The sequence below is a fragment of the Eptesicus fuscus genome, chromosome 3, assembly GCF_027574615.1.
Source record: "Eptesicus fuscus isolate TK198812 chromosome 3, DD_ASM_mEF_20220401, whole genome shotgun sequence".
NCBI lineage: Eukaryota > Metazoa > Chordata > Mammalia > Chiroptera > Vespertilionidae > Eptesicus > Eptesicus fuscus.
The window spans coordinates 7422610-7439560 of NC_072475.1; the positions used below are offsets into that span (position 1 = coordinate 7422610).

At 53.5% G+C, this 16951-nt stretch overlaps 1 protein-coding gene across 2 annotated transcripts; it reads right to left on the reverse strand.

The window, feature by feature from the left end:
• Nucleotides 1–360: 360 nt before the first annotated feature.
• Nucleotides 361–16213, reverse strand: WDR4 (WD repeat domain 4). 2 transcript variants are annotated; one of them, XM_054713575.1, is made up of 12 exons: nucleotides 16079–16213; nucleotides 14426–14494; nucleotides 13094–13237; nucleotides 9107–9263; nucleotides 8382–8494; nucleotides 7881–7941; nucleotides 6555–6653; nucleotides 4716–4780; nucleotides 3723–3906; nucleotides 2797–2866; nucleotides 917–1074; nucleotides 361–812 (listed from the first exon to the last, which is right to left on the reverse strand). In XM_054713575.1, the coding sequence occupies exons 1-12, from the start codon at nucleotides 16165–16167 to the stop codon at nucleotides 714–716; spliced, it is 1308 nt and encodes a 435-aa protein (XP_054569550.1). In that variant the 5' UTR covers nucleotides 16168–16213; the 3' UTR covers nucleotides 361–713. The 2 variants fall into 2 exon arrangements, with proteins under 2 accessions (XP_054569550.1, XP_008143990.2); XM_008145768.3 differs by having other exon boundaries at nucleotides 746–1074.
• Nucleotides 16214–16951: the final 738 nt, after the last annotated feature.

Sequence of the window (16951 nt, forward strand, 5' to 3'; positions counted from 1 at the left end):
AATCAGAGTGAACTGCTCAGTCACAAACAGTACACTCATCAAACACGGCTTTGCTCAGTGTATTCTGAAATTAGTTCCACATGCTGCTGCTAAACATTTCCAGAAGCCACAAAAGCTCTTTATTGATTGGTGATTTAATTCAGCTGACACCCTGCTCTTTGTGACATGGGTGCAAGGTTCAAATCAATCAATACACATGTCATCAACCATTTCCCTGTAGAACTCCCATATTCTACATGTTCTCACGTCCTGAAAAAGTCCAGTTCTCCGCTGTGTGTCCGCCAAGCTGCACGCCTGCAGCTGAGCAGGAGCCCTCGCTGCGTGGGACGGACACATGCCAGGCTGGGGGAGGAACTGAGACTCCATGCTGCTCAGATTGACGGGCCCGCGTGGGAAGCGGCACCGAGGACAGTGCAATCCACCCTCCAGGACTGCTGATGGGAAAAATGCAAATGCCCCTCACGCTGGTGTGACACCATTTGTATGGACTCCCCTGGAAGGAAGTGTGCCCGGCATGGGTGGCATTATGGGAAGAGCAGAAACACCAACCAGTGCCAGGGAACAGGCTCACACGTCCCCCACCATGAAGATGAAGTGCTTCCAGGCACCGAGTTGCTCACCTGTAGCGTCTCCCCCGTGCGGCTTCCCTGCAACCAGAGGACGCTCAAGACACCTCTGCTCAGCGACAGAATGTTCTAGAGCCCGGGACACCCTCAGTTACTGGGCCAGCCCAGGAGTCTGGGGAGCTGTATGGACCTCACTGCCACCAAGCGGAGTGGGCGGTGATGTGCCCCTTTTTTCCTCCAAGGGAGCTGCTGGCAAGGAGGGGGCAAGTTAAAGCTACTCTGCTTCTCGAGGCCAGAAGCCGTCACCAGGGCTAGGACGAGCCACTCCAGGACGCCTCCCCGGTCTTCACCTTCTTGGTCTGCCCGTTGGGCCCAGGGGGCGGGTTCTTATGCCGCTTCTTCCGAAGCTGCTGTTGCAACCTCTCCTCTTTCTTCTTCAGGTAAGTGGTCACGTTGTCAAAGGTGGCCTTGTACAGACTGCTAAAGCCCTCGTCCACGCCAGCAGAGCCTGTGCGGGGGACAAGAGTAGAGGCCCAGTGGGACGGTGACGCAGGACAGCGTGGGACGGTGACGCAGGACAGCGTGGGACGCCGCCTCCAACAGTGGGATCTGGTGGGCCCGCCAGGCCCTCCTGCAACAGGGAATCCACCCAGCAACCACTCAGTCTCTGTGGACTCCGGCGCCTTCTCCAAGGTGACTCTCACGGGGCCCCCCACGGGTAGCCGCACAGCTGGATCTCAGACTCGCTTCTAAGAGAACCCCAACTTCTGCTATTCCTGAGACCCCCTCACCTGGTGGGAACTCCACAGGGCCCGTCAGGGAGGCACAGGCCTGTGCCCCTCAGGCATGACCTTCACCTGCCCGCAGGAGTGACCTCCCTGCTCCCTCGGCTCCCCTACCCTTCGGTGATTTTCAAGGTCAACTCGCCTTCCGCGTGCTCTCTCCAAGCTCCCCCCGACCTGCACTGCAAGCAGGTGGTTTATCTGCAGAGCCTCTTAGGACAATTAAGCTCAGCTGGGGCCCAGCTGCGTGAGGTGATCTCAGCAGGACGTGCAGGCCCGGCCCCAGCGGCAGGGACAGCATGTGCCAGGCAGGGAAGGGCTTGTTAGTGATGCTTCCACCTGGGTCCCCGAAAGTCCTGCTGCAGGTCCACTTTCCCAGTGTGGCCCTCGTAAATCAAAACAGCCCCAACCCCTCCACCCTAAGAGAAAGGATGGAACTTAACCCTGGGATCAGAGCCGACGAACATGGAGAATGCTTTGCATGGGGAATGCTTTGCATGGGGAACGCTTTGCATGGGGAATGCTTTGCATGGGGGACACTTTGCATGCACATTGAGATCACTGCTCCTGTAAAGAGACTCTGAATCCATGCTAGGTCCTCTCTAGAGCTCCCAGGAACCCAGACTGGCTTTGCAAGATGTCTTCTGAGCATCAGTTTCGTGATTGGAATGAAGGCACCTGAATTCCAGTGCTGAGCTACAAATTCCCCTTCAGACACTGTCACTTCAAGTCTCTCCCCAAGAGAAGCAGAAGGGAAAACAACCAAGAGTAGGGGTTCCGCCTTCTATGAGTGCAGACAGATGGGGTCTCACCGTGTTCTCTCTCCGACAGGATCCCAGCGCAGCCACCTCAGCGCACGCCGTGGGCCCTGTGACTGACAAGGCTCACGGAACCCACAGCCTCGCCGCCCTCACTGAATGCAGAGGCTGGTGGGGGGACCTGTCTTCTCCCGCTGCTCTCCCCTCTCCCCTCGGCCTGATGTGCTTGTGAGCACCGGCCCTGGGCTGTGAAAACCCTCAGCGACTCAGCGACCCCGGAGGCTGTCCTCACACCTGACCTCCTGGCCCAGAAGCTGCACGCAGTGGAGCCGCTCAATGCCACCAGCTGGGCCTGTGGGTGGCTCCCAGTCCCTCTGGCGGCCACAGGGGCACTGGCCCTGCCTGGGGGCCTGCCACCCAGCTCTGGAGGCAGAAAGGCGGCCGCTGCTCTGACTCAGACCGCAGGTCACACGCAGGTCACATGCAGGTCACACGCAGCTCGATGTCCTGACGGTCACACCTGGTTAGTCACACCGAGCATTTCTGCCCGGGTGTGGGTTACCTCCTCGGTGTCCCCCACAGGGACACGTGCACACCCCACACACCCTATATTCTCAGCTTCCTACTGTGCACCGCGTCCTAGAATCTGCTTTGTCGGCTGTTTCCCTGAAACACGGGCGGCGCCCTCACCTTCCAGCATGGCCCAGTGCCCGCGGAGCTGCGTGCAGACGGTCCTCACCGTGGCATCTTCAGGCACAGGCTGGAGGCAAAGGGAGAACCTGTATTAGAAGGTGTTGCCGGCACAATAATGGGCAGAGCTGCCGGGCCCGGACTGCGGGGCCTGGGAAGAGACCCTGTAAATCTTGACATGAGACCAGGTGAAGCCGGCTCACCAAGCACGGCAGCCACACCTCGTCAGGATAAAACCCACGACATGAGGGCTGCTGGCACCTCACGTCCTGGCTTGTTGGGTGTGACTTTATCTACGAAGCCTGGCAGACCTGACGGGTACCAGCTGGTGGCACTCTGTTCTCTGCCACTTTCCAGATAAAACCCCTGAAAGGTTCAGTGGTTCTGGGACACTCGGCCAAGCGAGCGTCTGTGAGGATAGGAAAGGCACGCTTTTCCCGATCCTTCCCCACGGCGGTCCTGCCAGACACGGGACAGGAAGGAGAGGACGCCCCCACTTTAAGGATGTGGGGCCGACTCAGAGAAGGGGCGGGGTTCACTCGCCCACAGCCCACACACCTTCCCCCAAACCCAGAGGCTCCTCTAACCAGTGGGGCCATGCTAAGCTGCAAACTTAAGGATGACACACCAAGTATCAGCTTCTCTGATTAAAAATAATAAAATAAAATAAAAACAGTGTGACCAGGACAGGAACAGAGAAAACATGCCAGTTTGGGATGGTGAGCCTCCCAAAAGGCCACTGCAGGCTCAGGACACTGGACAAGCTGGCCGGGTACCCAGCTCCCTTCTCCCAGGTCACAAGTCCCACGACCGTCCACCCAGGACACACCCTCTGGCATCAAGGCTCGATCAGCTGAAAGGTATGAGAGCTGTGGCCCTGCCCCCACCCCAGGCTCAGGGGACAGCAGGGGCCCAGCACAACTCACCTGCCACTGGCCGTCCACAGGCCTGCAGAGCACGAGGGGGGCTTCCCGGCAGTCCTGCAGCACCCACAGCCCCCGGCTCTCCTCGAAAGCAACGTCCCACACTCTGTGCTGGAAAGACAGCTGCTGCTTGTAAACCAGCTGCCGCCTGGGGGCCTCCAGCTGGAAGATGTAGACCACAGGGACACTTCCCGCGAGAAAGAGAGGGCGATCGTTACAACTCCCACAGCCCACACCACCAGCAGCTCAGCCTCAGCCGGGCCTGCCCCAGCCAGAGACACGGTCCTCGCCAACGCTCTGGCTACACCGCACAAGACCCTGAGCTAGAAGCACCCAGCTGAGCGCTCCCCGACCCTGAGCCACAGACTGTGAGGTAAGGAACATCCGAGTCACCAAGTCCTGGGGTCACTTGTTACACGGCAAGGACAGCCAATACAGAGCCAGGCCGTTCCACCTGCAGGCAGCAGACAGGACACTTCCTGGAGGCACTCTCACCGTCTCTAAACCTGCGTCCTTATTTCTAAGACAAGCTAAGATACCCTCCCTAGACTTGTTATGAGGACAATTAAGGAGCAGAGCACAGAGAAGATGCTCAGGAGGAAGCAGCTAAGGGCATGTGCTACCTAATCCATCTCACCAACCACTGGCCTTCAGGTGGGTCTACCGAGACCACTCTCAGTGGGCTGACTGAGGCAGACTCTACCACAATCGACCCTTAGTGAGACTGATCACACACAAAAGACCCGTCTGAGGCCTTGCTGTCCATTAAGCCAGTGGATTTAAATAGCTTGTAAAAGACTGCCTGCCCATAGAACCCTCACCCACACGCCACAGCAACTTCAGAAAGGGAGACACACACCCCGCCCCCACAGGGAGCTGTGGTCCCGATACACCAACTAAAACCTCCCGATTTGGGAGACAGAATGTGGGGCCAATGGAACAATCCATGTACTCCCTCCCTTACAGGCTGGAGGGGACCAGAAGCAGTGAGCTTACCAATCACACAGCAGCGCCACACAGCTGTCCCGGCTCCAGTAAGTGATCCTGGATGCGGCAAACCTCTGCAAGGAAAGCAGCAGCTTAACTGCACGTCGGGGACCAACGCCGGCCTGTTCCGCTCCCACTGAGCACGCGCTGCAAGACTGAGTTCCCACACATGGTCCCGGATGAGAGAGAAGACAGTGCTAGAACTTTCTGGAAACTACTGAGGGAAAAGAAAGGCAAGGACTTGCCCGGCCAGTGTGACTTAGTGGATGAGCATCGACCTATGAACCAGGAGGTCATGGTTTGATTCCCAGTCAGGGTATATGCCTGGGGTTGCAGGCTTTGATCTCCAGTATGGGGTGTACAGGAGGCAGCCAATCAGTGATTCTCTCTCATCATTAATGTTTCTCTCTCTCCCTTCCTCTCTGATATCGATAAAAATATTTTTAAAAATAAAAAATGAAAGGTAAGGGCTGATTTCCTGTTTCACAGTAACGCCAACATGCTGGGCACGTGGCAAAAGTCTCTCCGTGGTCTGGCCCTCCCTCCGGACAGCAGAATGTCTCCAAAGCCAACGGAATCGGTCAAAAAGCAAGAACGAAGGGAACAGATAACACAAGTGGAAAAGAAGGGGATTGTTCGGTACAGACACAACTGCCCTACAGCCTACAGGTGCCCACACGTCCAGCAAGGATGAAACACTGGGCACCAGTCAGAAATGGAAAGGAAATGGCCTGGCATCCAAAAGGTCTGAGCAGGGCAGGCGCCTGAGAGGCAGGGCTGCCCCCGGTCCTGCAGGCCGGCGCACCAGCAGGCCGGTGTCACCTTTAGAAAGAGCTCACATCAACCTCGCTGCTGGAGCATCAGGTTAAGTGAGGGCACACAGGTGAGAAATTAGCAGGAAAAAAATCAGGCATGTTGGCTGCAGCTTCCACGACTGCAGGGTGCCAGCAGGAGGCGCCTGTGGGGCAGCTGGAGCCACTGGCCTGGTGGTCCCTGCAGGTGGTCAGCTTAGGGACCTTGGCCTGGGTCAGGCCCAGCCTGCCCCCTTTGAGGACCTGTGAGGGCAGCTGCCATAGAGTGTCTCAGAGCAGACAACAGAAATGAGAAGCCAAGCCGAGGACCAGGCAGACAAGCCCTGCACTTCACACCAGGTCTTATCAGACATGCAGGAGAGCAGAGTTCCACATGGGGACTGCAGGGGAAAGGGCATGGTGCCCCCGGAGACAGGCAGAGGGTACCCAGCTCTGCAGGCCTGAGCAGACAGGATAGCAGTCCTTCCCTCCCTCCCCACCAGGACCAGGCAGGCCTCTGGGAAGCTGGCAGGGCGTCCACATGTGACCACCCCGGACCCTGGCTGCACAGAATAGCTCAGGAGCATCAGAGCTGGGTGCCCACGAGCTCAGACTCCTAGGCATCCTGAAAGGCAGCCCACACTTTCCCCCTGAAAATCTCCTTGGCAACCAAAGACCCAGGCAACTTGAACTGGGGGGTCATGAGATTAATCCATGACGGACAACAGAATGCTGGGTAGGTACCAGCCGGCTGCCCAGCTGATAAAACCACAGCAAGGCTCTCTGCTCTAGCCCCACTATTTTTTCCATTTCCAAGTGGATTAGAGGCCTTTCTATAATTAGTTGTCCAAATGCAAACATGGTAAGAATATAAATTATTTCCCACTTACTTGACTAGCTGCCTAGAATTTGAAATACACGATTTTGCCCAAGCTGGGAAAGTTCCAGCTGCACTAACAGCAGAGAAATGTTTCCAACGTAAAACATTTTTTTTCTCAAGACCCGAGTGACCGGAGAGGCACCCTGCAGCCCCCCCAACCCAGACAAACTCGGTTACCTTGTCGCTCCAGGGCCCCGCTGGCTCCTGCAGGCTGCTCAGGTGACAGCAGTGCAGCTCTTGGCCACGTCTGTACTCCCAGAGCCTCAGGGTACAGTCCTGCACACAAGGACAGGTCAGCAGACCTCTCAGGGGCATGGCACCCTCCACAAGCACCCAGGCTTCCCCCAGGTCGTGGGGATGGTAACTCTGGGACAACCAGAGCGCCCTTCTCAACCAACGGCTCTTTGCTCTAAAGAGCTCATGCAAGTCATTCAGAAAAATGGGCCTGGCCAGTGTGACTCTGGTTGAGCATTGACCTATGAACCAGGAGGTCATGGTTCAATTCCTGGTCAAAGCCTGAGTTGCAGGCTCAATCCCTAGCAGGAGGCATGCAGGAGGCAGCGATTAATGATTCTCTCAACCACTGATGTTTCTTTCTCTCTCTCTCTCTCTCTCTCTCTCTCTCTCTCTCTCTCTCTCCCCTCCCTCTAAAATCAATAAAAAATATTTTTTTAAATATTTTTAAGAAAAGAAAAATTTTTTTATAGAAAGAAAAATGGGTAGTCACACACAGCAAAATGAGCAAAGGACACATGGCAACATGATGTCACATGCCAGGCTATATTCGGGACTTGTATGCACACACATGAGCATACACATGCATAAACACACGGGCACATCAATGATCAGGCATTTGCACAAGGAGAAACACATGGGGATACTGAGCATGTGCCAGCAGCAGTGGTGACCAAATCCAGGTCCCTATAAGACTCAGAAACGGTTCCTCTACCAACTGTTTGAAGTGAGATCACGATGTTATTACAGATGTAACAATAGCCCTTAGGCCGGGACCGGTTTGGCTCAGTGGATAGCGCGTCGGCCTGCGGACTCAAGGGTCCCAGGTTCGATTCCGGTCAAGGGCATGTACCTTGGTTGCAGGCACATCCCCAGTGGGGGGTGTGCAGGAGGCAGCTGATCGATGTTTCTCTCTCATCGATGTTTCTAACTCTCTATCCCTCTCTCTTCCTCTCTGTAAAAAATCAATAAAATATATTTTAAAAAAAACAACAGCCCTTAGAACGGACTCCCTGCACAAGACCCTCTAGCTCTACACACACAGACCTGTACACACACACACCCAAGTTCACAGCCCCAGCAGGAGCAAGGCCCAGCCGCTCTAAAATGCAGAAAACAAGCACCACCTAGTGGACGGCCACCAGTGAAAAAGGAACACGGACTTCAAACCACGACGGGGAACAAAGGACAAGCTCTTGGCTGCGAGCATGGCTCCTGCCCGGTCACCACAGAGGAGCCCAGAGGGGCCCGTGGCGGCGTGGCACTCACCCCGGATGAGGACAGAAGCAGCTCAGGGTGGTCGGGCACCACGAAGATGCGGCTCACGAACCTGCAGCACAGAGAAGCAGAGTGAGCCGCTGCTGCTGTGACCTCCGCACGACTCCTGCCACCTCAGCGACAAGCCTGTGTCCCAAACCCCTGACCTCCAACAAACTGATGAGTAACGTGTAACTGGTGATGGCCGTGTGGACAGTGAGGCGGAGGCTGGAGCTCGCTGGCCGTGTCTTCTCAGGAACCCAACATCACAACAGCCTCCACCAAGGGCGGCCCCCGGACCCAATGAAGCCCGGCCACCCTGCTGCACAGACCCTGTGCTCCTCTCAGCTGCCTGCACACAGCACCAGCCGCCTTCCATGCCGGGGGGAGACATGGAAGACAGTGGGGGATGGAGGAGCAGCAACACTGCCCGAGGCCAGGCTCAGACCAGCTGTCCCTCAGCCTGAGGAACCACCTCGCCCAGACACCCAGCTCGGGCAGAGGGAGACTCACTCAGTGTGCCCCAGGCAGAAGGACTCGATGTTGTGCGGGGCCAAGGCCCAGCTCACCCGGATCTTCTCGTCCCGGTCGGCGGTGAGGACGTAGCGGTCGTCAGGACTCACGGCCTGTGCGAGGGGTGAGAAAGGACAGATCCAGTCACAGGACAGCCAGAGCCACTCCCCTCCACCACCACCCCTCAGACCTCTTTCTCCAGCCCCCATTCCATATCCATGAAGACACCATCTCAACACAATTCCTTACTGCCACCATGCCTTCCTGTCTCCAGAAGAGTCACCTTCTTCTCCCTCCTATTTCACAGTCGCCAAGTCCTGACTCCCCCCGTTATACCTGCGTGTCCCCGTGGGAACCCACCCCAGTTCCACCACCCATGGCTACAGCCCAGCCCTCACTGGGACTGGTCCTGGCTCAGGAGTTGGGAGGACACCATGGAGATGCCCGTGAAGCATGAAGAATGAACTCTGACCTCATGACTGCGCCCCTCCACCGCATCACCCTGACCTGGGCTGACCTCATGTCCAGAACCACCCAGCGCCTTCCTCACTCGCCCTGCTGTCAGCCTCACGTCCCTGGATCCCAATCCTCCTGCTCATGTGTCTGCAGAGGGCTGTCCCTGCCATAGGAGGACCCGCACCCACACAGACACTCAGCACAGACCCCCGCCCCCGCCCCACCTGAGCCCGACCACAGCAGTTAATAAGCACTTCGACCACACATACCACATCCAGCAGCATCGACAGGTGCCCAAGTTCAAGGTTGCCGCATTCGTTGGGCTCCAGCACTGAAAAGGAGTAAACGTCCCCAGACTTGTCTGCCACCAAAACCTTCTCCTCAGAGGCCGTGAACGTCAGGGCCGTGCACCTCCTCACCACGGTCCTAGGAGGCCAGAGAGAGGCCCAAGGTTGGCTGACAGACTGACACAGGTCAATGCAAGATCCTGCAACAGCCCTGCAAGCCGTGCGCCCCCAGCATGTGGAACTGATGTCAGCCTGAAATGGAAACTGAAGCCTAAAGGAATTATGACCCCAACACACCATCCAAACAGGCCCCTGTGCTTCTCAGGAGCACAGGGACACAAGGACAGGAAGGCCGGAGGACCCAGCAGCCTGAGGACCGCAGGAGGAGGCACAATAAACATGGTAAAAACAATGACAAGAGAGACAATCAGGCTCCGGGTAAGATTCCTCAAAATTCTCCCAGCCCTGAGATTTCAACTATGGCCGTGCCCATTCTAATAGGCCAATTAAGCAGCTGTGACATCCCAGCCACAGCGCTCTGGAGGAGCAGCTAGGACAGTCCTCCAGGGGCACTGGGCTGGGATCCAAGGAGCTCAGCCACCCCAGAGAATCCAGCCCCACCTTCACCCCACCCCCCACGCAGCACCCCTCCCACCCAGCTTCTGCCAAACTCCGCATCATGTCCCTTTGTCTTGCACCAGATGGCGGCTTTCAGCTGCTCAGGCTAAATTGGGCCTGGCAATGATTCCAGGATGCAGCTGAGCTTTACAGAGTAGGTTTAGGGGTTTGGGTCCAGGGGAATCAGGTAGCACACTGGTCGGCAAACTGCGGCTCGCGAGCCGCGGTTTGCCGCTCTGTTGACTAATGAGTTTGCCGATCACTGACCTAGACTCTCGATTCCAATAATTACAGGCTGTTGTTGTTCCTTGTGATTAAGCCCCTATCCCAGTGGTCGGCAAACTCATTAGTCAACAGAGCGGCAAACTGCCGACCACTGAGGTAACAGAAGGGAGAGGAAGGGCAGGTCATAGGACAGGACAGTTAGGAGGCCTCCGGGCTTCCCCAGGGGAAAGTACCCTGGGGAAGGCAGAGGCCACAGCAATCTTCCGCCTACACAGGGTCTCCCATAGGGTCTCCTACACAGGGTCTCCTACACAGGGTCTCCTACACAGGGTCTCCTACAGGGTCTCCTACACAGGGTCTCCTACAGGGTCTCCTACACAGGGTCTCCTACAGAGTCTCCTATACAGGGTCTCCTATACAGGGTCTCCTACACAGGGTCTCCTACAGAGTCTCCTATACAGGGTCTCCTATACAGGGTCTCCTACACAGGGTCTCCTACGCAGGGTCTCCTACGCAGGGTCTCCCATAGGGTCTCCTACACAGGGTCTCCTACAGAGTCTCCTACACAGGGTCTCCTACAGAGTCTCCTATACAGGGTCTCCTACACAGGGTCTCCTATACAGGGTCTCCTATACAGGGTCTCCTACACAGGGTCTCCTACACAGGATCTCCTACACAGGGTCTCCTACACAGGGTCTCCTACACAGGATCTCCTACACAGGGTCTCCTACAGAGTCTCCTATACAGGACCTCGTATACAGCGCCTCGGCACCCTCCCCTCCCTTCATGGAGTGCCTGGGTTCAAAAGCTCCCCCACAGCACACATCCCAGCAGCCACTCTCCCCATCTTTAGACCCTGTGGGTAGAACAAACCCAGATGTGATGTCCAGAGGCTCTGCCTTTTCCAGGGGCTTTTATCATTTGAATACAGGTGTTTTATAAAATGGTGTGGTTTCATGTGTAAGATTTCTCATTAATACATCAGAAATATAAAATACCAAAATAGAAAACATCATGTCCTCATTTTTTATTCAAAAAACCTTGTTTTTCTGGCCTCAGTTCTGAGCCTGAAGTCCTTCTGACTTGCCCAGTTCACAGGTTCTCTGCTCTTTGTCACTCTAAACTTTACCTTGAAAAAATGTCACTGCTACCCATAATTTCCTTCTCAGCTTTTCCTCAGAACCTCCAAGGTGAAGTTTTAAAGCAGCTGCAGTAAGGACGTGCCCGCTGGAAGCTGTAAATTCCCACAGTAGGCCACACTGTGTAACCCGAGGAACCAAAGAAGCTGTCCTCGCCTCCCTGATCCCATCCACGCCCCCGACGCTGCACTGGTCAGGTCCTGCCGCACAGAAACCACAGACCTGCAGCAGACATGGGCCCCGGGCTTTGAAAAGTATGCCGGCACCCAAGTGCCAGGAACAGGCTCGCCCAGCCTCCACAGCCCTGAGCGGCTCTCTCCACGCTGAGCTACCGAAAGGCCATGTGCAAGTAACGGTGTATGGGCTCCTCGACCACAAATGGGAACCTGAGTTCCCTAACACATAACCAGATGAGAGGGAGCAGCCCAGTGGGAGAGCAAAGCTCGCTCCGAGAAGCCAGCGCACAAGACACTGGGTCTTAAGAATAAAATGTGCTCCCCTCACTCACACTCACGTAAACAGGACACCAACTTCCTTCTACCAGACTGTCCAGTCACCAGATTCCACACCACCTGTGCTGTCCGGGGTAGGAAAGGCCCCTTACACCTGGGAGGCGGAGACAGAGCCCCTTGGAAGGCAATCTGGGATTCTCTACCTAGATTACAAATGCACCTATCTTTTGACCAGACGACTCATTTTTGGAACTTCTCCTACAGATAAATGAGATTTATTATGTTTGGGAACACCAGGAAACACCAGGGACACGGGCACAGAGGGACGATGTTGTGAGAAGGCGGTCAGAGGACAGCCATCTACAAGCCAAGGAGAAAGGCCTCCGGGCAAACCCTGCCGACAACTTGATCTCAGAATCCCAGCACCAGAACTGTAAGGAGGAACTCCGGTTTTTTTACGCTGTGGTGTTTGTCACGGAGGCCCAAGCAGAGAAAGACAGCTACCATCCTCTGTGACTGCTCTCACTGGCTTGCTTCTCTCTGGCTTGCTTCCCATCCTCACATCCCTCCCTCCTTCCCACAGGCTGTGGAAGCAACTCAAAACCAAGGCCAAGTACAAGGATCCCTGTTGGAGAAGCTCAGTCAGACCCGAAGGCCCCTTGTAGTATTTACCCCAAATCCTGAAAGCACTTATCTTCTAGAATCTAAACACTGGCTAATGTCCAGGCTATTTTGGCAAGAAGATGCTGCCTAACAGGCCTTTTAAGTTAAGAATGATGGGAATTCATAGCATTCGGCTACAAAAAGCGATTCATTATCAATTATAACCTGCATACATGGCAGCAAACTTTTACGTGACATTACATACAGGGAAACTAACTGCCTGTGGGGAGAACTGGAGAGAGGAGGTGGAGAGAGATTTACAATTCACTGTACATCCTATATCCTTCTGTTTAATTTGTCTTTTAAAGCTGTTAAGTCATCTATTACGGTCATCTATTGCCTGATATATGAAAACACACATAAGATAAAAATGGAATACTGTTACCAGGCTTTATTTTTAACCTGAATGGAACACAGGGCAGAGTGGGTATTCCTTGCTTGTGATGTCACCTGGAATTTGGCTTTTTATTCTTCTCTTAGGAAATGAGATGAAATAAAAATTTAAAGAGCATAGCTGTCCCCAACACAAAGGGAAATTCCTTAGTCTTGGTCACTTAGTAATTCAAACATTACAACCAGCACGGGCTTTCTCTGATTATCAAGGGACATTTAAACCACGCAGCCTCAGGGAAGACAGAAAGAGGGGACAGGGGCTGACTCCGCCCTTCCAAACTGACTGGGATCAGCTTCCAGACTCCTGGCCAGCAGATATGAGTGAGAGCCATGTCCCCACCCCTGTCACAGGCCCTGGGCATACAACTGGAGCTACGTGTTAGTTGCGTATTATAACCGTTACTGTCACCACTGTTATTGGCAAGCAAGTGTAAGTTGTGTGTTCAACAGGGTAATTATTCAACATTAGCATTTCATACCTGACACTCAGACATTGCCATGGTTTTGTACGGAAAAGAATCAGACGCTTACTGTCATCGGTTAAAGCAAAATAGCTGCCAGACTTGGAGAAGGTGGACGCCAGGATCGTGTCACTCCCCTTCTCCACGGGCTGTCCGTCCTCCCTGAGAAAGAAGGAGAACAGTGAGGCCTTAGCTGAGAAAGGCTGCATTCCTCTAGGCCAGCCTTGTTCTTCTTTAATGTGAACAGAGGTAGAAAACGCCTGAGGTTCATGCAGCCAGACTATCAGACCTATTAGGGGGACGTGGGGAGGTTCAAACAGTCTAATGTTTAAGGAGTAAAAGCTACCTGAACAGAACAATTTCTCAGTGTACACACTGAAATAAAAAGAGCTGAGGTGGAAGGACCCACGTGGTCCACTCCCTCATAGACATGAACTAATCAAGACTAGAGGCAGGAGCCCAGCCGGCGTGGCTCAAAGGTTGAGCATCAACCTATGATCTAGGAGATCCCGGTTCAATTCCCGGTTAGGGCACATGCCCAGATTGCAGGTTCCATCCCCAGTAGGGGGTGGCAGGAGGCAGCCAATCAATGATTCTCTCTTATCATTGATGTTTCTATTTCTCTCTCCCTCTCCCTTCCTCTCTAAAATCAATGAAAATATATTTTTTAAAATTTTTTTAAAAAAAGACTAGAGGCAGGGATTAAATAATAATTTTTAAAAAGCTGAGCCCCATGACCAATTCTAGTAAAGAAGGTCACCATATAAAATCATCACACTTGCCCTAGATGGTTTGGCTCAGTGGATAGAGGGTCGGCCTGTGAACTGAAAGGTCCCAGGTTCGATTCCGATCAAGGGCACATGTCCGGGTTTTGGGCTCGATCCCCAGTGGGAGACTTGCAGGAGGCAGCCGATCCATGGTTCTCTCTCATCATGGATGTTTCTATCTCTCTCTCCCTCTTCCTTCCTCTCTGAAATCAATAAAAATATATTAAAAATAAATAAATATAAATAAATAAAATCATCATACTCTGCTTTTTTTACCTTTCAATTAGCTAAGTTAATTTCATGCAACTGCCCCCAATGCACTTAAAACTGATTGCATTATTTCAAAGTGCCAATAAGATCGTTATTGACAAAAACTAGTTAAAAGTACTTAGAAAAGTCCTAATAGTCTTAATGCCTAATTCGAAAATCCCACATTTCTTTCCTGAGGTAACCAGTTTTCTACACAGCAAGGTAAAGAGAAATGAAGAGTTCAGTGAGAAGACAACTATCTCCTTCTTAGGCTATCAGGTCCCACTACTCAAACCATGAATCGAGTCCTGAGGAGACTTCCCCACTATCTCACCCTTTATTTTCTTGTGACTTCTTTTCTGCAGCACTGCAATCATATGTGAAGAGGCTGTCGTCATCATCACTGAAGAAAAATAACAGAAAGATGTTTAAAAAGTACTTTGTTAATTAAAATGCTCATTTCTTTTATTTCCCCGGAACAGAAAAAGACTGGCCTACTCATTAAGTTAAGGGTCTCAGCCACAACAGGTAACTAACTGTCTGGGTTCGCTACCTCAGGCAACAGTTATGGAGCTTTATTCGCCTAATCTCTATTTGGGTTCGTCATACACAACTGCCATGGTTCTGCACAAAAATCCGTTTAGTGAAATAAGTGAGAACAAAAGTCAACAGAAAGTATCCTATTCTTTCAGGCACTAGCACATGAATGTAAAATGGTTATGTTTGAAGAAATACATTCTGATATTGTTTTCAGTGGGTTTTTTGTACCCAAATTTAAAACTGCCACTTCTTGTTTAGAAAAATGTCTCACCTACCCAAGAAAACTCCCTTAGCTGCCAAGCACTGACCAATACAGGAGCCACCCATGTTCCCCATTACACCCTAAGTTCTCTACTATATATCTCTCCCTCCCCTTCCCCCCCCCCCCCCACCTTCTAGCACACAGAAGGCATCTTGTACAAATGTATAGCCTGTAAATGACTGCGCTTTACACTCTCCACAGGGAGCACTGGAGCATAGGAAAGAGAAGTAGTCCTCCAAGTCAGAAACTGTGCGGGCCACTAAGGAAGCAAGCAGATGCATGTCTCCCTGTGGCATGTGTGAGACACGGTGAGCCTCGAAAACAAAGTAATCTGGGACACGTGACAGGTTTGTGAGTAAATGTAACACTGAGTTGGGAGTCCTGAAACCAGGACACTGAACAGTGAGCACTGATAGTGCATTTGTTAGGCGCGTTGTCCGTTTCAAGCTTGAGAATCAAAACCCTGAGAAAAGAAACGGGTGGAAAGGGACCACTAACTAACATCCCTGAGGCTCCCGAGACAAGAACAATGGAGCAACAAACATTTCCTGATTTAAAAGTCCCGAGCGCTGTGTACGCACTGGAGAACCATAAGGAAAGCAAAAGCAGAACTGGGTGAAGGGCCACCAGGGAGGTGAGCGCTGCGGGCCCCGAGTGCACCCGCGAGTAAGGAGTGGTCGCTGAAGACCCTCGAATCCTGAAGAGCGAGTAGGGCGGGGTCGCTAGATGCGGAGGGGTGAGAGGAAGCAAGGCACCAACGCAGGGCGAGGGAGGCCAGAGGGAGTGCGCCCGAGAGCCAACCCCTCCAACCAGGCTGCCTTCCTCCCCACGCTCCGATCTGGAGGGCGTCCCCGGGACCCCGCTTTGGCCCCATCCAACCCATCACTGGGGCCCACCTGGCCCCCTCAGAACCCAGCCCAGAGCAACGCAGACCAGCCATCGAGGGGGCGGGGCCCTGGGCAGGTGGCCAGGGGAGCGCCCGGGGCGGTTCTGGGGAGAAGGGCTGGAAGGAATCGGTGCCGGCACGCAGCCAGGCCGAGGGGGCAGCGGAGGGCCCCAGGGCGGCGGCGGGACTCCCGCGGGGCACCCAGCACGAGCGCAGCCCCGGGCGCAGGGAAATCGGGGTCTCCAGGCCCCGACGCGCGCCCGCAGCCTGGCTGCCTGCTCCAAGGCCAGACCCCTCACCTGCCCGCGGTGGTGGTGGCCAGGAACCGGCTGCCTCCCCGCACCACCAGCGCCTGCCCGCACAGAGCCAGTCCCGCGGAACTCGCCATGAGCCCAGCCTTCGCGCTAGCACCCACGTGCGCCGCCCAGCGCCTCCGCCCGACCGCGCCGGAAAGTGACGTTGCGCGCAGACGCAGCGAGGTGACAGGTCACCGGTGACAGCGCCGACCCCGGGCATGCGTAGAAGGTCTTCTCTCCCCTCATCCTCCAAATGAGGTTTCCTGTCTCTTGGCGATTCAGGGTCTGTCGCTGATCAAGTTTGTCCGGGGGAATACACAGCACACGCGATAACGCTTGCTTGATGTTGGTCTTTTCCTCCAGACCGAATAGGCCGGCTCTGAATTCTAATCATGCACCATGAAACCACGTGAGGTCTGGCCCCACAGGACACGGAGCAATGCATAAATGAAAACTCAGAGAACTGTGCTTGGCCACAGATGTAAGCACAACTCAATCATTTTGATCTTTTTGAGATGCTAAGTCACTTGCCGCACACCTTGAATTCTCACAGTACTTGTGCAAACAAGATTGATTTGCCGCGAGATCTTTTTCTTATCAAATTCCATGATAACCCATATCTTGCTTTTTAATTTTAATCAAGTCTGAATTGAAATGTTTTTAAGCTAAGTCTTATTTTCATAATCTTTCCTTTTTTTATGTCTCTTCTGGAGCTACTTATTTTGTTGTGAGCTATTAGACATTAACGTTTGCCTGCAAAAGTATTGCTTAAGTGGGTTTTATCATCATTACTCTTATATATAAGTAAACTATAAATTTCATCATTACTATGATGTGTTGATATTTTACTAATTATCTTAGCATATTTCCCAAAAC

Bases quoted from the DNA above. Each gene is read 5' to 3' on its own strand.
- WDR4 (XM_054713575.1), bottom strand. From the start codon at position 16,167: ATGGCGAGTTCCGCGGGACTGGCTCTGTGCGGGCAGGCGCTGGTGGTG. The intron at 6,654-7,880 runs GTGAGTGCCACG...CCTTGTGTGCAG, and splicing joins TGCTTCTGTCCTCATCCGGG to GACTGTACCCTGAGGCTCTG. The intron at 1,075-2,796 runs GTGAGGGCGCCG...TCCCCCGCACAG, and splicing joins GCACTGGGCCATGCTGGAAG to GCTCTGCTGGCGTGGACGAG.